Consider the following 24833-nt stretch of genomic DNA (forward strand, 5'->3'; position numbering starts at 1 on the left):
TGTTGTGCCAGCTGTCAGCTCTAGTTTGTAGTGCGGTTTTCTTGTACTGTTTTTTTTTTGTCTGCTGTGCTTTGAGGAGTTTCTGATTTTTGACTTCAATCAAAGCAGGTTCTTCACTTTGCTTTACATGTTCTTCTTCTTTGACTGTTTGTTTGACTTGTAAGAGCAGTGGAACTCTCTGCCCCGGACTGTGGTGGAGGCTCCTTCTTTGGAGGCTTTTAAGCAGAGGCTGGATGGCCATCTGTCGGGGGTGCTTTGAATGCGATTTCCTGCTTCTTGGCAGGGGGTTGGACTGGATGGCCCATGTGGTCTCTTCCAACTCTACTATTCTATGATTCTATGATTCTATGATTCTCTGCTTAAGAACCTCCAGGAAAGGAGGCTCCAATGCAGAAGAAGCCGGGAGTGGGGGGGGGGGGGGGGTCTGCTAATGGCTGACCCCCTCTACACCCCCCTCCCTCCCTCCTCGCTCCGTCCCTGCCTGGGTGTCAGTGGGCCTGTTTCCACGCGGCGTGGGCGTGGGCATTCCGGGCTGAGTCAGGGCGCTTTTCCGGGCGGCGTCCTCCTCCTTCCTTCCTACCTGCCTTTTTTCTTTCTTTCTTTCTTTCTTTCTTCCCTTCCTTCCTTCCTTCCTTGTTCTTCTTCTTCTCCCGGAGGAGGAGGCGGCGGAGGCGGCGCGATGCCCGCGGGCCTTTCGGCGGGGCGTGGGCCGGGAAGCGCCCCACTTCCCGGCCTCTCCTTCCTCCTTTCATCCCTTCCTCTTCACGTGGAAAGAGAGAGAGAGAGAGAGAAAGAAAGAAAGAAAGAAAGAAGAAGAAGCCAGGGAAGTAAACAAGGGCGGCGGAGGAGCCTCCAAACCGGAAAGTCAGGCCCGGACGAGGCGCCGCTTGGGCAGAAAGAGAGAGAGAGAGAGAGGAAAAGGAGGGCCAAGGAGGAGCGGGGAGGGGGCAAAAGTCCCACGGGTGTCTCCCACGTGGGGAGGACCGCGCGTGGGGGGCTGCCACAGGGGGGAGAGTGAGAGATATCAATCACAGGGAACCCCTTGACTGACATTTCGCTCGCTCTTCTCCCGCAGCGTGGGTCGTTCGGGGCAAAACTCCCACTCGTGTCTAAGCGTGGGAGGGGAGGGTCTCCCGCGTGGGGAGAAGAGCGCGGCGGGGCTGCCACAGGGGGGGAGAGTGGGAGATATCAATCACGCGGGGAACCTTGATTGACATTTCTCACTCGCGCGGAGTGGGGAAAAAGACCCACTAGTGTTTCTGCGTGGGAGGGAGGGGCTCACACGTGGGGAGAAGAGCGCGGCGGGGCTGCCACAGGGGAAAGAGTGAGAGATATCAATCACGCGGGGAACCTTGATTGACATTTCTCACTCGCGCGGAGTGGGGAAAAGGACCCACTAGTGTTTCTGCGTGGGAGGGAGGGGCTCACACGTGGGGAGAAGAGCGCGGCGGGGCTGCCACAGGGGAAAGAGTGAGAGATATCGATCACGCGGGGAACCTTGATTGACATTTCTCACTCGCGCGGAGTGGGGAAAAAGACCCACTAGTGTTTCTGCGTGGGAGGGAGGGGCTCACACGTGGGGAGAAGAGCGCGGCGGGGCTGCCAAGGCGGGGAGAGTGGGAGATATCAATCACGCGGGGAACCTTGATTGACATTTGTCACTCGCGCCGAGTGGGGCAAAAGACCCACTAGGGTCCCCGCGTGGGAGGGGAAGTTTTCTCACGTGTGGAGAAGAGCGCGGGGGGGGGGGCTGTCACTGTGGCCAGTGAGAAATGTCAATCTCGTTAGGGCCTTTGATGGACATTTCCCACGCGCGTGGATCGTTCGTGCCCTAATCTTGGGGTGGGGGGGGGGCGTGGGGCTTCCCTTCGCTCCTCTTTCCTTCCTCCCTGCTTATTTACTTCCTTGGGAGTTGCTTCCTCCCTTTGATGGTGACTGGGCGCCCGGGAATGCCTTCCTCCCTCTTTCCACGCGAGGAAGTGGCCAAGCCGGGCCAAGGCATTTATTTCCTCTGAGTAAACCGAGAGAGCGCTTCCTTTCATCTTCTTCTTCCTTCTTCTCCTCCTCCTCCTCCTGCTGCTCTTCCTCCTCTCCTTCCCCTCCCTTTTCTGTCTTTCTTTCTTTCTTTCTTCCTCCCACGGAGGAAGCGCCTCTCGCGGGGCCCAAAGGACGCGGAAATGGCTAATTGCGATGGGCGTCTTATAGGGAGCCGCGCCGCCGGCCTCGCCCCACTCGCGCACCGGCAGGCAGGTGGACAGGCGGCAGGTGGACTGACTGACAGGTGGTAAGGAAGGAAGGAAGGAAGGAAGGAAAGAAAGAAAGAAAGAAAGAGGAAGAGCTGGGCTTCTTTCTGGCGCTGCTTCCACGAGGAACATGCAATAGAAGCCCCCGCCCCACCTCATAAAGACACTCTGCCCCACTGAAGAGAGGACGAAGACCCCAGCACCATGGCAGGTGAGTTGGAGGGCATTGCAAAGGGGGCCAAGGGGCTGCAAGGCCATCTGTTGGGAGGGCTTTGGTTGTGCTTCCTTCCTGGCAAAAGGGGTTGGACTGGATGCCCTTTGGGGGTCCCTTCCCACTCTAGGATTCTATTTCTCCATCCATCGATCCATTCCATCGATTTCATCTCTCATCTATCTGTATATCGATCCTTCTTCTCTAGAGGTCTTAAAACAGACGGGATTTCCATCTGTCGGGAGGGCTTTGGTTGTGTTGCCTGCCTGGCAGAAGAGGGCTGGACTGGATGGCCTTTGGGGGTCCCTTCCCACTCTAGGATTCTATCCATCCATCCATCCATCTATCTATACCATATCTAATCTACATATCTATCCGTCTTCTCTAGAGGTCTAAAAACAGGCTGGATGGCCATCTGTTGGGAGGGCTTTGGTTGGACTGGATGGCCTTTGAGGGTCCCTTCCCACTCTAGGATTCCTAGCAAAGGGGGTTTGACTGGATGGTTTTGGGGGGTCCCTTCCCACTCTAGGTTTCTATCTCTCCATCCATCGATTCCATCCTCTCTAGAGGTTTTAAAACAGGCCGGATGGCCATCTGTTGGGAGGGCTTTGGTTGGACTGGATGGCCTTTGGGGGTCCCTTCCCACTCTAGGATTCCTAGCAAAGGGGGTTTGACTGGATGGTTTTTGGGGGTCCCTTCCCACTCTAGGATTCCTAGCAAAGGGGGTTTGACTGGATGGTTTTTGGGGGTCCCTTCCCACTCTAGGATTCCTAGCAAAGGGGGTTTGACTGGATGGTTTTTGGGGGTCCCTTCCCACTCTAGGATTCCTAGCAAAGGGGGTTTGACTGGATGGTTTTTGGGGGTCCCTTCCCACTCTAGGATTCCTAGCAAAGGGGGTTTGACTGGATGGTTTTTGGGGGTCCCTTCCCACTCTAGGATTCCTAGCAAAGGGGGTTTGACTGGATGGCCTTTGGGGGTCCCTTCCCACTCTAGGATTCCTAGCAAAGGGGGTTTGACTGGATGGTTTTTGGGGGTCCCTTCCCACTCTAGGATTCCTAGCAAAGGGGGTTTGACTGGATGGTTTTTGGGGGTCCCTTCCCACTCTAGGATTCCTAGCAAAGGGGGTTTGACTGGATGGTTTTTGGGGGTCCCTTCCCACTCTAGGATTCCTAGCAAAGGGGGTTTGACTGGATGGTTTTTGGGGGTCCCTTCCCACTCTAGGATTCCTAGCAAAGGGGGTTTGACTGGATGGTTTTGGGGGGTCCCTTCCCACTCTAGGTTTCTATCTCTCCATCCCTCGATTCCATCTCTCATCTATCTGTCTATCTATCATTCCTCTCTAGAAGTTTTAAAACAGGCCGGATGGCCATCTATTGGGAGGGCTTTAGTTGGACTGGATGGCCTTTGGGGGTCCCTTCCCACTCTAGGATTCCTAGCAAAGGGGGTTTGACTGGATGGTTTTGGGGGGTCCCTTCCCACTCTAGGTTTCTATCTCTCCATCCATCGATTCCATCCTCTCTAGAGGTTTTAAAACAGGCCGGATGGCCATCTGTTGGGAGGGCTTTGGTTGGACTGGATGGCCTTTGGGGGTCCCTTCCCACTCTAGGATTCCTAGCAAAGGGGGTTTGACTGGATGGTTTTTGGGGGTCCCTTCCCACTCTAGGATTCCTAGCAAAGGGGGTTTGACTGGATGGTTTTTGGGGGTCCCTTCCCACTCTAGGATTCCTAGCAAAGGGGGTTTGACTGGATGGTTTTTGGGGGTCCCTTCCCACTCTAGGATTCCTAGCAAAGGGGGTTTGACTGGATGGTTTTTGGGGGTCCCTTCCCACTCTAGGATTCCTAGCAAAGGGGGTTTGACTGGATGGTTTTGGGGGGTCCCTTCCCACTCTAGGATTCCTAGCAAAGGGGGTTTGACTGGATGGTTTTGGGGGGTCCCTTCCCACTCTAGGTTTCTATCTCTCCATCCCTCGATTCCATCTCTCATCTATCTGTCTATCTATCATTCCTCTCTAGAAGTTTTAAAACAGGCCGGATGGCCATCTATTGGGAGGGCTTTAGTTGGACTGGATGGCCTTTGGGGGTCCCTTCCCACTCTAGGATTCCTAGCAAAGGGGGTTTGACTGGATGGTTTTGGGGGGTCCCTTCCCACTCTAGGTTTCTATCTCTCCATCCATCGATTCCATCCTCTCTAGAGGTTTTAAAACAGGCCGGATGGCCATCTGTTGGGAGGGCTTTGGTTGGACTGGATGGCCTTTGGGGGTCCCTTCCCACTCTAGGATTCCTAGCAAAGGGGGTTTGACTGGATGGTTTTTGGGGGTCCCTTCCCACTCTAGGTTTCTATCTCTCCATCCATCGATTCCATCTCTCATCTATCTGTCTATCTATCATTCCTCTCTAGAAGTTTTAAAACAGGCCGGATGGCCATCTATTGGGAGGGCTTTAGTTGGACTGGATGGCCTTTGGGGGTCCCTTCCCACTCTAGGATTCTTAGCAAAGGGGGTTTGACTGGATGGTTTTTGGGGGTCCCTTCCCACTCTAGGTTTCTATATCTCCATCCATCGATTCCATCTCTCATCTATCTGTGTATCTATCATTCCTCTCTAGAGGTTTTAAAACAGGCCGGATGGCCATCTGTTGGGAGGGCTTTGGTTGTGTCTCCTGCCTGGCAGAAGAGGGCTGGACTGGATGGCCTTTGAGGGTCCCTTCCAACTCTAGGAGTCCATCTATTATCTCAAAACAGAGGCTGGATGGCCATTTCTTGGGAGTGCTTGGGTGGTACATATTCCTTTCTTGCAGAAGGGGGTGGACTGGATGGTCTCTGAGGGTCCCTTCCAAATCTAGGAGTCTATCTCACCTGTCTCTTTCTATCTGTTATCTTCTTCTCTAGGGATCTCAAAATAGAGGCTGAATTATTATTATTTTATTATGACACAGCAAACAAGATAGATATGCTGGATTTCGTATCACAAAATCACAAGTCAAACACTTCCCAAGTGTCTAGGACTCTGTGATGTATTTTCGGATGATGCGCGCAGATCCCAGTAGGGTGGCCTTTTGCAGTTGGCAGATCGTAACTTTGTCAATTATTATTATTATTATTATTATTATTATTATTATTATTATTACATTTATGTATACCACACTTTATCTCTCCCAAAGGGGACTCTGCTGGGAGCGCATTGGCTGTATATTTTCCTTTCTGGCAGAAGGGGCTGGACTAGATGGCCTTTGAGGGTCCCTTTCAACTCTAGGATTCTGTCTCATCTGTCTCTTCCTATCTATTATATTCTTCTCTAGAGATCTCAAAACAGAGGTATTATTATTATTATTATTATTATTATTATGCATACCAGACTTTCTCTCTCCCAAAGGGGATTCAGAGTGGCCATCTGTTGGGAGGGCTTTGGTTGTATGTGTTCCTTTCTGGCAGAAGGGGCTGGACTAGATGGCCTTTGAGGGTCCCTTTCAACTCTAGGATTCTGTCTCATCTGTCTCTTCCTATCTATTATATTCTTCTCTAGAGATCTCAAAACAGAGGTATTATTATTATTATTATTATTATTATTATGCATACCAGACTTTCTCTCTCCCAAAGGGGATTCAGAGTGGCCATCTGTTGGGAGGGCTTTGGTTGTATGTGTTCCTTTCTGGCAGAAGGGGCTGGACTAGATGGCCTTTGAGGGTCCCTTTCAACTCTAGGATTCTCTCCATCCATCCATCTCTTTCATCTCTCATCTATCTATCTCTCATCTTCTCTAGAAATCTCAAAACAGAAACTGGATGGCCATCTGCCAGGAGGGCTTTGGTTGTGTCTCCTTCCTGTCAAAGAGGGTTGGACTAGATGGTCTCTGAGGGTTCCCTCCAACTTTGGGAGTCTATCTGTGTCATCTGTCTCTTCTTCTCTAGAAATCTCAAAACAGAGGCTGACTGGCCTTTAGGGTTGGGAGGGCATGATTATTATTATTATTATTTACATAAAGGCATTAATATACCATTTAAAATATACACAAATGCAAACATTAAAATAGAATTAAACACAGGCCCCTTTTTAAAAAATTCACAGTTAAAATCAATCAAAACAGTTAAAAACCACAGCACATCAATCAATCCAATGGTTTAACAATATCTTAGCATATAGTAGCCATTAAGAAATCTTTCAAGTTAATTCAAATAAACTATGTAAACTGGCTGGGATTTTTGGGAGTTTTAGGCCAAAACACTAGGGACCCACAGGTTGAGAAGCACTGATCTATCAGATCTGTTTCACCTCTTATCTATCTATCTATCTATCTATCTATCTATCTATCTATCTATCTATCTCTCATCTTCTCTAGAGAACTTAAAACAGAAGCTGGATGGCCATCTGCTGGGAAGGCTTTGGTTGTGTCTCCTTCCTGGCAGAAGAGGGTTGGACTGGATGGCCTCTGAGAGTCCCTTCCAAATGTAGGAGTCTATCTGTCTCATCTGTCTCTTCTTCTCTAGAGATCTCAAAACAGAGGCTGGATGGCCATCGGGACTGGGAGGACATTATTATTATTATTATTATTATTTACATAAAAGCATTAATATACCATTTAAAAATACAGTAGAGTCTCACTTATCCAAGCTAAACGGGCCGGCAGAAGCTTGGATAAGCGAATATCTTGGATAACAAGGAGGGATTAAGGAAAAGCCTATTAAACATCAAATTAGGTTATGATATTACAAATTAAGCATCAAAACTTCATGTTATACAACAAATTTGACAGAAAAAGTAGTTCAATACGCAGTAATGTTATGTTGTAATTACTGTATTTACAAATTTAACACCAAAGTATCACGATATATTGAAAACATTGACTACAAAAATGGCTTAGATTATCCAGAACGTTGGATAAGCGAGGCTTGGATTAGTGAGACTCTACTGTATACATAAATGCAAACATTAAAATAGAATTAAATACAGGCCACATTTTAAAAAAGCACAGATAAATCAATCAAAACAGTTAAAAACCACAGCACATCAATCAGTTCAATTGTTTGACAATGTATAGTAGCCAAGAAATCCTTCAAGTTAATTCAAATAAATAAACTACAATAGAGTCTCACTTATCCAAGACTTGCTTATCTGGATGTTCTGGATTATCCAACGAATTTTTGTAATCAATGTTTTCAATATATTGTGATATTTTGGTGCTAAATTCGTAAATACAGTAATTACTACATAGCATTACTGCGTATTAAACTCCTTTTTCTGTCAAATTTGTTGTCTAACATGATGTTTTGGTGCTTAATTTGTAAAATCATAACCTAATTTGATGTTTAATAGGCTTTTCCTTAATCCCTCCTTATTATCCAGGATATTCGCTTATCCAAGCTTTTGCCAGCCCGTTTAGCTTGGATAAATGAGACTCTACTGTATTTACATAAAAGCATTAATATACCATTTAAAAATATACACAAATGCAAACATTAAAATAGAATTAAACACGGGCCACATTTTTTAAAAATCACAGATAAATCCATCAAAACAGTTAAAAACCACAGCACATCAATCCGTTCAATTGTTTGTATAGTAGCCAAGAAATCCTTCAAGTTAATTCAAATAAATAAACTATTTAAACCCCACTAGACTCGTTTCCAACAGACCCCACACCCTCTGAGAACGCCTGCAAAAGATGTGGGCGAAACTTCAGGAGAGAATGCTTCTCGAACATGGCCAGACACCTGGAAAACTCACAGCAAACCAACAATAGCACAGCTTTGGTTGTGTGCGTTCCTTTCTGGCAGATGGGGGTGGACTGGATGGTCTTAAGGGTCCCTCCCAGCTCTGGGACTCTTGTCTATCTTCTTCCCTAGAGATCTCAAAACAGAAGCTGGGTTGATGGCTATCTGTTGGGAGTGCTTTGGCTGTGTGCCTACGTTTCTGGCAGCACGTTGGTCCCTGGGCAGCATCCTGGGCTTCTTCCCAGATTTATTTCCCAAAGGCTGGCTTTGTGCCACGAGGGCGAGGGAAGCATCGCGGGTGGCCCTTGTTTGCCTGGCACGGGCTCTCCTTGTTGTTGTTGTTGTTGTTGTTGTTGTTGTTGTTTGTACCTTCATGTCACGTTCCACTTATGGGATGATAAGGAAGACCCACTCCCGGGCTTTCTTCTTGCCGACCTTTGTCACAAAAGTCCTTCCTCCGAGGCTGAGAGAGTGTGACCTACATGAGGCCTCCCAGTGGGTCTCCGTGAACTCGCCCCACTCGGGAATGAATGAATGAATATTATTATGGTCTCAGACCATCAAGAGTTTGAAATATTAAAATATTAGAATTCTTGAGACCTCCAGATTGGACAGTTACGGCGCGATGAGGCCGGATTTCGTTGCCTCTGAATTTGGAAGGGAAACATAGACTTCTAAGGCCAGTAGTGTCCAACCTGTGGAACCTCCAGCTGTTTGTGCCTTCAATCCCAGATATTCCTTGCAATGGGAGAAGCCGGCAATAGGGGCTTCTGGGACATTATCATTATTATTATTATTATTATTATTATTATTATTATTATTATTAGCCTCCCTGAGTCCCCTGTCGGGTGAGAAGGGCGGGATATAAATGTTGTAATAAATAATAATAATAATAATAATAATAATAATAATAATAATAATAATAATTGTGCGGTTTTCTGGCATTGTATATTTTTGCCGCTTCTGTGACTGTTCATTTGGGTTTTGATGATTCCGTAGCCCACTTGTCGATGGATGTCCAGAATCAGCAGCATCCACCGCGGTCCTTTTTATCCTGGGCGACGACCGAGCCAGTATAGACTTCGTTTGGGTTTGATTCTCCATAATGCTAATGGGTTATAAGCTGATAAGGAGAAGACCTGGCTCTGGCTCACGAATGGGACCCTGAAGAAGGAGACAGAAGGCCTGATCCTTGCAGCCCAGGAGCAAGACATCAGGACAAAGGCAATTCAGGCCAAGATCGAAAAATCAGCTGATGACCCAAAATGCAGACTGTGCAAGGAAACCGACGAAACCATTGATCATATCCTAAGCTGCTGTAAGAAAATCGCACAGACAGACTACAAACAGAGGCACAACTATGTGGCCCAAATGATTCATTGGAACTTATGCCTCAAGTACCACCTCCCAGCAGCAAAGAACTGGTGGGATCACAAACCTGCAAAAGTATTGGAAAATGAGCACGCAAAGATACTGTGGGACTTCCGAATCCAGACTGACAAAGTTCTGGAACACAACACACCAGACATCACAGTTGTGGAAAAGAACAAGGTTTGGATCATTGATGTTGCCATCCCAGGTGACAGTCGCATAGATGAAAAACAACAGGAAAAACTCAGCCGCTATCAGGACCTCAAGATTGAACTTCAAAGACTCTGGCAGAAACCAGTACAGGTGGTCCCGGTGGTGATGGGCACACTGGGTGCTGTGCCAAAAGATCTCAGCCGGCATTTGGAAACAATAGACATTGACAAAATCACGATCTGCCAACTGCAAAAGGCCACCCTGCTGGGATCTGCACACATCATCAGAAAATACATCACACAGTCCTAGACACTTGGGAAGTGTTCGACTTGTGGTTTTGCGAAACGAAATCCAGCATATCTATCTTGTTTGCTGTGCCATACAACGTCGTTGTGTTGATAATAATAATAATAATAATTATCCACCCTGAGTCCCCTGTTGATTGAGAAGGGCGGGATATAAATGTTGTAATAAATAAATAAATACTTATTATTATTATTATTATTATTATTGACACAAAGACATAGTAATAATAATAATAATAATAATAATATGATGATGATGATGATGAAGAAGTCGTCCCATCGTCCCAGAGGCCCCTATTATTATTATTATTATTATTATTATTGACACAACAACATTGTATGACACAGCAAACAAGATAGATATGCTGGATTTCGTATCACAAAATCACAAGTCGAACACATTAATATTATTATTATTATTATTATTATTATTATTATTATTATTATTATTATTACTATTGACACAAAGACATAGTATGACACAGCAAACGAGAGATATATGCTGGATTTTGTATTACTATTACTATTATGTTTGGATGGCTGTGAGTTTTCTGGGTTGCCTGGCCATGTTCCAGAAGCATTCTCTCCTGACATTTCGCCCACATCTATGGCAGGCAACCTCAGAGGTTGTGAGGTCTGTTGGAAACTAAGCAAGGGAGGTTTATATATCTGTGGAATAATGTCCAGAGTGGGAGAAAGAATTCTTGTCTGTTGGAGGCCAGTGCGAATGTTGCTATTAACCACCTTGATTGCAGCTTGAAAGCCTGGCTGCTTCCTGCCTGGGGGGAATCCTTTGCTGGGAGGTGTTAGCTGGCTCTGATTGTTTCTTGTCTGGAATTCCTTTGTCTTCTGAGTGTTGTTCTTTATTTACTGTCCTGATTTTAGAGCACGTGGACAATTTCAACAAAAAGGAGGAAACCATGAAAATGAACACATGGCTCCTGATATTAAAAAATACTCTAAAATCAGAACAGTAAATAAAGGACAACACTCAGAAAACAGAGAATTCCAGACAGGAAACAATCAGGGCCAGCTAACACCTCCCAACAAAGGATTCCCTAGGCAGGAAGCAGCCACCAGTATTTTAAAAACTCTGAAATCGGGACTGTAAATAAAGAACAACACTCAGAAAAAGGGGAATTCCAGACAAGAAACAATCAGGGCCAGCTAACACCTCCCAACAAAGGATTCCCCCAGGCAGGAAGCAGACAGGCGTTGAAGCTGCAAGGCCATTCAGTGCTAATCACGCTGGCCAATGGCAACATTCACACGAGCTTCAAACAGACAAGGGTTCTTTCTCCCACCTTGGACATTATTCCACGGATATATAAACTCCACTTGACTAGTTTGCAACAAACCTCACAACCTCTGAGGATGCCTGCCACAGATGTAGGGGAAATGTCAGGAGAGAATGCTTCTGGAACATGGCCAGACAGCCCGAAAAACTCACGGCAATGCAGTGAATTAGGGCTGTTGTTGTATACCTTCAAACTAGTGATTCCGGCCAGGAAAGCCTTCGACAACACTTACTATTATTATTATTATTATTATTATTATTATTATTATTATTATTATTATTATTATTGTATGACACAGCAAACAAGATAGATATGCTGGATTTCGTATCACAAAATCACAAGTCGAACACTTCCCAAGTGTCTAGGACTGTGTGATGTATATTATTATTATTATTATTATTATTATTATTATTATTATTATTATTATTATTGTATGACACAGCAAACAAGATAGATATGCTGGATTTCGTATCACAAAACCACAAGTCGAACACTTCCCAAGAGTCTAGGACTGTGTGATGTGTATATTATTATTATTATTATTATTATTATTATTATTATTTTATTGTATGACACAGCAAACAAGATAGATATGCTGGATTTCGTATCACAAAACCACAAGTCGAACACTTCCCAAGTGTCTAGGACTGTGTTATGTATTTTCGGATGAAAATACATTATAACCCTATCCTGAATTTTATTAGGTCCCTTTTATTCTGGTATTTTAACTGATGATGTTATTTTTATATTGCTGCTGCAGTTCCCCCCCCCCCCCCCACCAATGAAGTCAACTGAATTGTACTTGGTGGTTGATTGATATTATTACTGATGTATTAACTCTTGTTTTATTGTCTTACTGTGTTTTATTTTTTTTATATTGTTCAATGTATTTATGCTGTTGTTTTTGTAAATTGTGCTAGTCGGGTCTTGCCCCATGTGAGCCGCCCCGAGTCCTCTTGGGGAGATGGTGGCGGGGTATAAATAAAGTTTATTATTATTATTATTATTATTATTATTATTATTATTATTATTATTGACACAACGATGTTGTATGACACAGCAAACAAGATAGACATGCTGGATTTCGTTTCACAAAACCACAAGTCGAACACTTCCCAAGTGTCTAGGACTGTGTGATGTATTTTCGGATGATGCGTGCAGATCCCAGCAGGGTGGCCTTTTGCAGTTGGCAGATTGTAATTTTGTCAATGTCTATTGTTTCCAAATGCCGGCTGAGATCTTTTGGCATGGCACCCAATGTGCCCATCACCACCGGGACCACCTGCACTGGTTTCTGCCAGAGTCTTTGAAGTTCAATCTTGAGGTCCTGAGAGCGGCTGAGTTTTTCCTGTTGTTTTTCATCTATGCGACTGTCACCTGGGATGGCGACATCAATGATCCAAACCTTGTTCTTTTCCACAACTGTGATGTCTGGTGTGTTGTGTTCCAGAACTTTGTCAGTCTGGATTCGGAAGTCCCACAGTATCTTTGCGTGCTCATTTTCCACGACCTTTGCTGGTTTGTGATCCCACCAGTTCTTTGCTGCTGGGAGGTGGCACTTGAGGCATAAGTTCCAATGAATCATTTGGACCACATAGTTGTGCCTCTGTTTGCAGTCTGTCTGTGCAATTTTCTTACAGCAGCTGAGGAGATGATCAATGGTTTCATCAGCTTCCTTGCACAGTCTGCATTTTGGGTCATCAGCTGATTATTTATTATTATTATTATTATTATTATTATTATTATTGACACAACAACATTGTATGACACAGCAAACAAGATAGATATGCTGGATTTCGTTTCACAAAATCACAAGTCGAACACTTCCCAAGTGTCTAGGACTGTGTGATGTATTTTCGGATGATGCGTGCAGATCCCAGTAAGGTGGCCTTTTGCAGTTGGCAGATCGTAATTTTGTCAATGTCTATTGTCTCCAAATGCCGGCTGAGATCTTTTGGCACGGCACCCAGTGTGCCCATCACCACCATTATCATTATTATTATTATTATTATTATTATTATTATTATTATGCGTGCAGGTCCCAGTAGGGTGGCCTTTTGCAGTTGGCAGATCGTAATTTTGTCAATGTCTATTGTTTCCAAATGCCGGCTGAGATCTTTTGGCACAGCACCCAGTTATTATTATTATTATTATTATTATTATTATTATTATTATTATGCGTGCAGGTCCCAGTAGGGTGGCCTTTTGCAGTTGGCAGATCGTAATTTTGTCAATGTCTATTGTTTCCAAATGCCGGCTGAGATCTTTTGGCACGGCACCCGTTGTTGTTGTTGTTATTGTTGTTGTTGTTATGTTTATATTTACCCCGCTTTTTGCCTCCATACGGACGGACCAGAATGTCAAGGCAGATAATCCGCAAGCTCTGCTTTGAACCGGGTTATCTGAGTCCACACTGCCAAATGTTCCAGTTTCCCCCACTTCCCTGATGGATTTCGGGAGGAAGAGGAGGAGGAAGTGGGAGGAAGAGAGGCGGCGGGGCCCGTCCCGAGTGGAAATGCCAGACTCACGCCCAGAGAGAGACATTGAGACAGAGAAAGAAAGAAAGAAAGACGGGCGGAGCTGCCGTCATTTTCCCGGAGGGAAAAAAGGAAGGAGGGAGATGGGACAGATAAAGAAAGGAGGGAGGGAGGGAGGAAGAGAGGGAGGGAAGCAGGCCAATAAACAAGGAAGCTGGTCCACTTTTCCACGCATCCTGGGCATCGTTTAGACTAGGGCCAGGCTGGGAGATCTTTATCACGCATTCAGATCCCACGGTCCGGCTGGGTCACTCCCGGCTTGAGGGTTTTGAAACAGAGAATTCACAGCCATCATCTGCTGGGAGGGCTTTGCTTGTGCTTTTCCTGCCTTGGCAGAAGAGGGATGGGCTGGATGACCTTTGGGGGTCCCTTCCAATTCTAGGGTTCTATCTCTCCATCCATCCATCTATCGATTCCATCTCTCATCTCTCTGTCTATCCTTCTTCTCTAGAGGTCTTAAAACAGGCTGGATGGCCATCTGTTGGGAGGGCTTTGGTCGTGTCTCCTGCCTGGCAGAAGAGGGCTGGACTGGATGGCCTTTGAGGGCCCCTTCCAACTCTAGGAGTTTATTTCCTCTGTCTCTTCCTATCCATCATCTTCTTCCCTAGAGATCTCCAAACAGAGGCGGGATGACCATCTGCTGGGAGGGCTTTGGTTGTGTCTCCTGCCTGGCATAAGAGGGCTGGACTGGATGGCCTTTGAGGGCCCCTTCCAACTCTAGGAGTTTATTTCCTCTGTCTCTTCCTATCCATCATCTTCTTCCCTAGAGATCTCCAAACAGAGGCGGGATGACCATCTGCTGGGAGGGCTTTGGTTGTGTCTCCTGCCTGGCATAAGAGGGCTGGACTGGATGGCCTTTGAGGGCCCCTTCCAACTCTAGGAGTTTATTTCCTCTGTCTCTTCCTATCCATCATCTTCTTCCCTAGAGATCTCCAAACAGAGGTGGGATGACCATCTGCTGGGAGGGCTTTGGTTGTGTCTCCTGCCTGGCATAAGAGGGCTGGACTGGATGGCCTTTGAGGGCCCCTTCCAACTCTAGGAGTTTATTTCCTCTGTCTCTTCCTATCCATCATCTTCTTCCCTAGAGATCTCCAAACAGAGGCGGGATGACCATCTGCTGGGAGGGCTTTGGTTGTGTCTCCTGCCTGGCATAAGAGGGCTGGACTGGATGGCCTTTGAGGGCCCCTTCCAACTCTAGGAGTTTATTTCCTCTGTCTCTTCCTATCCATCATCTTCTTCCCTAGAGATCTCCAAACAGAGGTGGGATGACCATCTGCTGGGAGGGCTTTGGTTGTGTCTCCTGCCTGGCATAAGAGGGCTGGACTGGATGGCCTTTGAGGGCCCCTTCCAACTCTAGGAGTTTATTTCCTCTGTCTCTTCCTATCCATCATCTTCTTCCCTAGAGATCTCCAAACAGAGGCGGGATGACCATCTGCTGGGAGGGCTTTGGTTGTGTCTCCTGCCTGGCATAAGAGGGCTGGACTGGATGGCCTTTGAGGGCCCCTTCCAACTCTAGGAGTTTATTTCCTCTGTCTCTTCCTATCCATCATCTTCTTCCCTAGAGATCTCCAAACAGAGGTGGGATGACCATCTGCTGGGAGGGCTTTGGTTGTGTCTCCTGCCTGGCAGAAGAGGGCTGGACTGGATGGCCTTTGAGGGCCCCTTCCAACTCTAGGAGTTTATTTCCTCTGTCTCTTCCTATCCATCATCTTCTTCCCTAGAGATCTCCAAACAGAGGCGGGATGACCATCTGCTGGGAGGGCTTTGGTTGTGTCTCCTGCCTGGCAGAAGAGGGCTGGACTGGATGGCCTTTGAGGGCCCCTTCCAACTCTAGGAGTCTAACTATCTCATCTGTCTCTTCTTTTCTCTCATCTTCATTTCTAGAGATCTCAAAATAGAGAGGCTGGATTGTTATTATTATTACATGTATGTATGCCACACTTTATCTCTCCCAAAGGGGACTCAAAGTGACCATCTGCTGGGAGCGCTTTGGCTGTATATGTCCCTTTTTGGCAGAAGGGGATGGGCTGGATGGTCATCTGCTGGGAGGGCTTTGGTAGTGTCTCCTGCCTGGCAGAAGAGGGCTGGACTAGATGGCCTCTGAGGGTCCCTTCCAAATCTAGGAGTCTATATATTTCATCTGTCTCTTCCTATCCATCATCTTCTTCTCTAGAGATCTCAAAACAGAGGTGGGATGGCCATCTGCTGGGAGGGCTTTGGTTGTGTCTCCTGCCTGGCAGAAGGGGGCTGGACTAGATGTCCTTTAAAGGAGTCCATTTATTATCTCTAGGAGTCTATTTATTATCTCAAAACAGAGGTTGGGGTAGCCATCTGTTAGGAGGGCTTGAGTTGTATGTATTCCTTTCTGGCAGGAGGGGTGGACTAGATGGCCTCTGATGGACCCCTTCCAACGCTAGGAGACTGTCATCTTCTCTAGAGGTCTCAAAACAGAGGCTGGTGGTCATCTGCTGGGAGGGTTTTAGTTGTGTGAGTGTGTACGTTCCTTTCTGGCAGAAGGGGGTGGACTAGATGGCCTCTGTGGGTCCCTTCCAACTTGAGAAATCTATTTATCCACCAAACTAACAATTTCATCTGTCTGCTATCTATCTCTCGAGATCCTAAAACTAAGCTGGATGGCCATCTGTTGGGCGGGCTTTGGTAGTTTCTCCTGCCTGGCAGGAGGGGGCTGGACTAGATGGCCTTTGAAGGTCCCTTCCAACTTTAGGAGACTATTTATTATCTCAAAACAGAGGCCGGGATGGCCATCTGTTAGGAGGGCTTGAGTTCCCTTCCAACGCTAGGAGACAGAGCCGGTCCAACTATGAGGCGAATTAAGCGGTCGCTTGGGGCGCAAAACATACGGGGGGCGCGGTCGAGACTGCTTTTTCTGTCGATTTGTTGTAAAACATGATGTTTTGGTGCTTAGTTTGGGCGCAAAACATACGGGGCCCTTTTTCTGTTGATTTGTTGTAAAACATAATGTTTTGGTGCTTACTTTGTAAAATCTTAATATAATTTGATGTTTAATAAGCTTTTTCTTAATCCCTCCTTATTATCCAACATTTTCGCTTATGCAACGCTTTTATTTTTCAGTGATTGGTTTGGGGGCAGGGGGAAACGCCAAAATTCTGTTCGCCTACACTTGAAAATTACCTAGGGTCGGCTCTGCTAGGAGACTATCATCTTCTCTAGAGATCTCAAAACAGAGGCTAGTGGCCATCTGCTGGGAGGGTTTTAGTTGTGTATGTGTGTGTGTGTTCCTTTTCTGGCAGGAGGGGGTGGACTGGATGGCCTCGAGGGCTCTGTCCTAAGTGCAGGGCCTCTCTGATACTATGCTTGTCCCCCTCCCGCAGAGCTGACCCCGACCTACATGAACTGGCACGGGTCGTCCAATGGGCAAGCGCACCGGACGTCGCGCTTCTCGGCCTCGGAGCCGGTCTTCCGCCGTGGGCAGGCCTTCCACATCACCGTCTACATGAGCCAGGCCACACAGGGCGGAGAGGCCTTCTCCTTCGTCGCCGAGACCGGTGAGGCGAGACAGGCACCCTCGGGGATATAGGGATGCCCTAGGTGCCTATATGGGTGGGCATGCCATGCATCTGTGTATGCATAAGAGAGAGAGGAAGGGGGAGAGAGGGGTATATGGGGATGCAATATGGGTCTATATAGGCATGCCTTATGTGTATATGTGAATTGTGTGTATATATACAGAGAGAGGGGGAGTAAATGAATGCAAAATCTGCCTACGTTGTTGTTGTTGTTGTTGTTGTTGTTATTATTATTATTATTATTATTATTATTATTATTATTATATTTATTGATACCCCGCTTTATCTCACTCAAAGCGTGAGTTGTGTGTGCATATATACAGAGAGAAGAGGGTATATGAATGTGATATATGCCTATATTATCATCATCATCATCATCACCCCACTTTATCATTCCTGCAGGAGACACAAAGTGTCTCAACATATATAAGTGAATTGTGTGTGCATATATACAGAGAGAGGAGGGTATAAGAATGTGATATATGGCATTATTATTATTATTATTATTATTATTATTATTATTATTATTATATTTATTTATACCCCGCTTTATCTCACTCAAAGCGTGAGTTGTGTGTGCATATATACAGAGAGGAGAAGGTATATGAATGTGATATATGCCTATATTATTATTATTATTATTATTATTATAATTACCCCACTTTATCTCTCCTGCAGGAGACTCAAAGTGGCTTAACATATATATGCATGTCATAAATGTGTGTATGTGAATTGTGTGTGCATATATGTACTATATATAGAGGGGGTGGAGAGAGAGAGCTATAGGTGAATGCAATATAGGCATGCCATATGTGTATATGTGAATTGTGTGTGCATATATACAGAGAGAGGAGGGTATATGAGTGCGATATATGCCATTATTATTATTATTATTATTATTATTATTATTATTATTATTATTATTATTATTGTTATTATATTTATACCCTGCTTTATCTCACTCAAAGTGTCTTAACATATATATGTGAATTGTGTGTGTATATATACAGAGAGAGGTGGAGTATATGAATGCGATATATGCCTATATTATTATTATTATTATTATCATTATTATTATTTCCCTGCTTTATCTCTCCTGCAGGGTTTTGTTGTTTTGTGCGTCGCCACGACGCCAAAAGCCTTTTATATATAGAGATTGTGTGTGCATATATACAGAGAGAGGGGGTATATAGGAATGCAAAATGTGCCATTATTATTATTATTATTATTATTATTATTATTATTATTGTTATTATTATTATTATTATTATTATTATTATTATTATTATATTTATTTTTACCCCGCTTTATCTCACCTGCAGGAGACTCAAAGTGTCTTAACATATATATGCATGTCATAAATGTGTGTATGTAAACTGTGTGTGCATATATGTACTATATATAGAGGGGGTGGAGAGAGAGAGCTATAGGTGAATGCAATATAGGCATATGTGTATATGTGAATTGTGTGTGCATATATACAGAGAGAGGAGGGTATATGAGTGCGATATATGCCATTATTATTATTATTATTATTATTATTATTATTATTATTATTATTGTTATTATATTTATACCCTGCTTTATCTCACTCAAAGTGTCTTAACATATATATGTGAATTGTGTGTGTATATATACAGAGAGAGGTGGAGTATATGAATGCGATATATGCCTATATTATTATTATTATTATCATTATTATTATTACCCTGCTTTATCTCTCCTGCAGGGTTTTGTTGTTTTGTGCGTCGCCACGACGCCAAAAGCCTTTTATATATAGAGATTGTGTGTGCATATATACAGAGAGAGGGGGTATATAGGAATGCAAAATGTGCCATTATTATTATTATTATTATTGTTATTATTATTATTATTATTATTATTATATTTATTTTTACCCCGCTTTATCTCACCTGCAGGAGACTCAAAGTGTCTTAACATATATATGCATGTCATAAATGTGTGTATGTGAATTGTGTGTGCATATATGTACTATATATAGAGGGGGTGGAGAGAGAGAGCTATAGGTGAATGCAATATAGGCATGCCATATGTGTATATGTGAATTGTGTGTGCATATATACAGAGAGAGGAGGGTATATGAGTGCGATATATGCCATTATTATTATTATTATTATTATTATTATTATTATTATTATTGTTATTATATTTATACCCTGCTTTATCTCACTCAAAGTGTCTTAACATATATATGTGAATTGTGTGTATATATATACAGAGAGAGGTGGAGTATATGAATGCGATATATGCCTATATTATTATTATTATTATTATCATTATTATTATTACCCCGCTTTATCTCTCCTGCAGGGTTTTGTTGTTTTGTGCGTCGCCACGACGCCAAAAGCCTTTTATATATAGAGATTGTGTGAGGGGGTATTATTATTATTATTATTATATGACTGCGATGTATGCCTATATAGCAGGCAGGGGCAAACTTTGCCCCTCCAGGTGTTTTGGACTACAACTCCCACAATTCCGAACAGCCTACCGGCTGTTCGGAATTGTGGGAGTTGTAGTCCAAAACACCTGGAGGGGCGAAGTTTGCCCCTGCCTGCTATATAGGCATGTCATAAATGTGTGTATGTTTGTCCATGTGGTATAGCAGCAAAGCGGCCGCATCGTCCGTCCGTCTGTCTGTCTGTCTGTCTGTCTGTCTGTCTGTCTGTCTGTCTGTCTGTCTGTCTGTCTGTCTGTCTGTCTGTCTGTCTGTCTGTCTATCTATCTATCTATCTATCTATCTATCTATCTATCTATCTATCTATCTATCTATCTATCTATCTATCTATCTATCTATCTATCTCTGGATCTCTCTCCCTCCAGGCCAGTCCCCGTCGGAGTCTCAGGGGACGCGCGCCTCGTTCTCGGCCTCGGGCGTGGGGGGCTCGTGGGGGGCGTCGCTGGAGGGCCGGGAGGGCAACCAGCTGACCTTCTCGCTGACCAGCCCGGCCTCGGCCCCCATCGGGCGGTGGAAGCTCAGCCTCCGCGTCGGGCAGGGCGACGCCCGACTCCTCGGACAGTTCGTCCTGCTCTTCAACCCCTGGTGCTCAGGTCAGTCTCTCAGTCTGGGAGGGAGGGAGGGGTCCGAGCCTCTGGCGGGAGGGGTCCGGGCGGGTCTTTATTGGATGTTTACCTTGAAATGGGAAAGGTCTGGGGCTGTGTGGTGGAAGGCTTTCATGGCCGGAATCACTGAGTGGCTGTGAGTTTTCCGGGCTGTCTGGTCATGTTCCAGAAGCATTCTCTCCTGACCTTTCGCCCACCTCTATGGCAGGCACCCTCTGAGTTTGAGGTCTGTTGGAAATGAGGCAAGTGGGGTTTATATATTATCCTTGTGGAATGATGTCCAGGGTGAGAGAAAGAACTCTTGTCTGCTGGAGGCAAGTGTGAATGGTGCAATTGGCCACCTTGATTAATAATAATATAATAATAATAATAATAATAATAATAATAATAATAATAATAATACTTTATTTTTGCATCCCGTCACCATCTCCCCGAAGGGACTCGGGGGCGGCTAACAGGGGACCAAGCCCAAAAGGATACAAGGTATAAACAAGTTAAAATATAAAGCAGTATAACAGTATAACAATAAAATAAAAAACAAATTCAGGCATGAATGATACAAGTAAAACCATAACAGCAAGATAAAAGAAAAAGTCATAAAAACAACTTCACCACTAATAAATAGGATGGGGGGGGGGGGGTCAGGTCAAAGTTAGCTTTGAATAACCTTTCAGCTTCAAGGTTTGGCTGCTTCCTGCCTGGGGAATCCTTTGTTGGGAGGTGTTAGCTGGCCCTGATTGATTCCTGTCTGGAATTCCCCTGTTTTCGTAAATTGTTTTTTATTTCCTTTCCTGATTTTAGAGTTTTTTTTTTTTAAATACTGGAAGCCATATTTTGTTCATTTTCATGAGGCTGTTCAATGCTAATCAAGGTGGCCAATTGAAACATTCACGCCTGCCTCAAGCAGACAAGAGTTCATCATTATCATCATCAACATCAAGCACTAGCTGGGTGGCCATGTGTCGGGGGTTGGACTGGATGGCCCTTGGGATTCCCTCTGGATCTAGCATCCTATGATTCTAATATTATTAATATTTATAATTATTATGATCACGATCAAACGGGCTGGAAGAAAATCTGTCAGGGATGTTTGGATTGTGCTTCCCCTGCCTGGGAGAAGGGAGGTGGATTGGATGGCCCTTGGGGTCCCCTCCAACTCTAGGATCCCATGATATTATTATTATTATTATTATTATTATTATTATTATTATTATTATTATTATTATATAATAGCAGTGGCTGGAGGGCCCTTGGGTTCTCCTCCAACTCTAGGATCCTATGAGTCTATCACCATCATCCGCCTCATCATCATCATCATCATCAAGCACTAGCTGGGTGGCCATCTGTCGGGGGTTGGACTGGATGGCCTTTGGGATCCCCTCCGAACCTAGCATCAAGCACTGGATGACCATCTGTTGGGGGTTGGACTGGGTGGACTTTGGGGTCCCCTCCAACTCTAGGATCCCATTTCTGTTGCTGTTGTTGTTGTTGTTGTTATATAATAGCAGTAGCTGGAGGGCCATCTGTTGGGGGTGCTTGGATTGTGCTTTCCCTGCCGTGGAGAAGGAAGGTGGATTGGATGGCCCTTGGGATTTCCTCAAACTCTAGGATCTTATGATTCTATCATCCTCCTCCTCCTCCTGCTCATCATCATCAAGCACTAGCTGGGTGGCCATCTGTCGGGGGTTGAACTGGGTGGCCCTTGGGATTGTCAGGGTGGGTTTTTAAAAACATCAGCTCCACAGCACCCTGATTTATTGGTGATCCTTTGACTCTCACCAATTCATCCTCGGTCAGACTGCTTGCCAGTTTCGAGAAGCAGTACCAACAAACAACACCTCAGTCACAAATCAGCTGAACGCAGCGGTTCTAAGGCTTTATTCCAAATATAAGGAGCCTCCGGTGGCCTAGGGGATAAAAGCCTTGTGACTTGAAGGTTGGGTTGCTGACCTGAAGGCTGCTAGGTTTGAATCCCACCCGGGGAGAGCGTGGATGAGCTCCCTCTATCAGCTCCAGCTCCACGCGGTGACATGAGAGAAGCCTCCCACAAGGATGGAAAAACTTCAAAACATCCGGGCAATGTCCCCTGGGCAACGTCCTTGCAGATGGCTAATTCTCTCACTCCAGAAGCAACTCCAGTTGCTCCTGACACGAAAAAAAATAAATTCAAATATATACAAAGGTATTTACAAGATACAAAGTCCATGGCTCGTTGCAGTCATGCTTTCTCCTTGCCATTCAGCGAAGCACACACACACTACTGATAACAGCACATTCCACAGGAGAACGATGAACGTCCTCTCCAGGCTGGAAGTCACGACCTATTGGTTGCAGCAGGCTATCACTCAAACTGGCCTGCTGTTAACAGTTAAGTTGCTGCAACACATGTCCGGTATACACAGTTACAAAGAGTAAAAAGACTTGATTCATCATTTCATCCTTACACTCAAAATAAACCAACAGGGATTCCCTCCGAACCTAGCATCCTATGATTCCAGTATTATTAATATCATCATCATCACCAAGCACTGGGTGACCATCTGTAGGTGACCTTTGGGATCCCCTCCGAATCTAGGATCCTATGATTGTATCGTGACCTCATCCTCAAGCCCTGTCCCCCTCCTCTCCTCTCCCTCCGCAGCGGACCTGGTCTACCTGAGCGACGAGGACGAACGCCAAGAATACGTCCTCAATGAGAACGGCATCATCTTCGTGGGCAACGCCAAGTACATCGAGGCCCGAGGCTGGTTCTACGGGCAGGTCAGTGGCAGGGCAGGGCACCCCAGGGACCCCTCTCCCCTGTTAAAGTGGGAATGATTGTATATAGAGTTGTTTAAATGTAATTGAGTCATGGTCGTACACTGTGTACTGTTTACTATGCCAGTGTGTAAAGGGTTAAGTGCCTGCAAACTTGGATTGCATCAGACAGCAGAGTCTGTGATAAATTGCCCACTGCTTCCTATCTCTTCTCTTCTCGGTCCCTTCCCGTGTGTGCGTGAGAGCTGTGTTTTGTCTTGTGGAATTCCGTTCGTGAGTAAACTTTTGATAGAGAGCTGAAGACTCCAGCGTCGTTATTTATCGAGTGCTTCCTCGTCAGCGACTTCTGCTGCGTGTGTGCCTAGCAAATCGCTCTGTCATCCCCTTCCTCGCAGCCCCCAACCCACCCCTCGCTCTTTCTCTTTCTCCCCCCCCCCCCCCCCGTGCAGTTCCAGAAGAGCATCCTGGACCTGTGCCTGCTGCTCATGGACCTGAGCCTCTACCACCGCAAGGACCCCGGCGGAGACTCCTCCCGGCGCGGAGACCCCCGATACGTGGCCCGCGTGGTCAGCTCCATGGTCAACGGCAACGACAATGACAACGGGGTGCTGGAGGGCAAGTGGAGCGAGGAGTTCGCCCACCACGAGAACCCCTCTCGATGGGACGGGAGCGTGGCCATCCTCTGGAAGTGGGCCAAGGACCGGTACCGCCCCGTCCAGTACGGACAGTGCTGGGTCTTCGCCGGGGTCGCCGCCACAGGTACCTGCCCGGGGGGGAGGGGGGAGGGGGAGGGGAGGGGGGTTGCAGGCGGGGGGAGGGGGCTCCCCTCGTGCCCCTCCCCCGCCCACCTTATGTAATAGATTATACTCTTATATATAGGTATATTGTATTGTATTCTATTATATACACACACAGTATCCTCTTATACTCTGATGTATAGATATACACATACAGAGTATATACTCTTATATAGGTAAATATTATTACAGTAGAGTCTCACTTATCCAACATTCTGGATTATCCAACGCATTTTGTAGTCAATGTTTTCAATATATCGTGATATTTTGGTGCTAAATTCGTAAATACAGTAATTACTACATAACATTACTACGTATTGAACTATTTTTTCTGTCAAATTTGTTGTATAACATGATGTTTTGGTGCTTAATTTGTAAAATCATAACCTAATTTGACAGTTAATAGGCTTTTCCTTAATCTCTCCTTATTATCCAACATATTCGCTTATCCAACGTTCAGCTGGCTCGTTTACGTTGGATAAGTGAGACTCTACTGTAAATATTATTATATTATGTATACAAAGAGAGTATATCTTCTTATACTCATATATAGCATATTATATTACTCATATTATATTATATGCACATAGTATGGCCTCTTATACTATAGGTACATTTATTTATTTATTACATCACTTCTACCCCACCCTTCTTACCCATCAGGGTACTCAGGGTGGCTTACAATATATGTATGTTACAGTATGTGTATATATATATATACACACGCACACACACAATATACTATATACACACAGAGTATGTGCTCTTATACTCTTATATGGAGCTAATAGCCATAGATATACTATATATACACACACATAGT

General features: G+C 45.2%; 1 protein-coding gene across 1 annotated transcript in view; it reads left to right on the forward strand.

Annotated features, from left to right (window-relative positions):
* Nucleotides 1-508: 508 nt before the first annotated feature.
* The window catches only part of LOC100559370 (protein-glutamine gamma-glutamyltransferase E), a 52111-nt gene continuing 27786 nt past the window's right edge, over nucleotides 509-24833 (forward strand). Inside the window, exons 1-5 of the mRNA XM_062966799.1 lie at nucleotides 509-2454; nucleotides 17178-17351; nucleotides 20217-20444; nucleotides 23098-23216; nucleotides 23663-23972. Coding sequence (XP_062822869.1) covers nucleotides 2448-2454; nucleotides 17178-17351; nucleotides 20217-20444; nucleotides 23098-23216; nucleotides 23663-23972 — 838 coding nt within the window. The 5' untranslated portion in view covers nucleotides 509-2447. The remainder of the gene's footprint in view (nucleotides 2455-17177; nucleotides 17352-20216; nucleotides 20445-23097; nucleotides 23217-23662; nucleotides 23973-24833) is intronic.

Source organism: Anolis carolinensis, unplaced genomic scaffold, assembly GCF_035594765.1.
Source record: "Anolis carolinensis isolate JA03-04 unplaced genomic scaffold, rAnoCar3.1.pri scaffold_30, whole genome shotgun sequence".
Taxonomy (NCBI): Eukaryota; Metazoa; Chordata; class Lepidosauria; order Squamata; family Dactyloidae; genus Anolis; species Anolis carolinensis.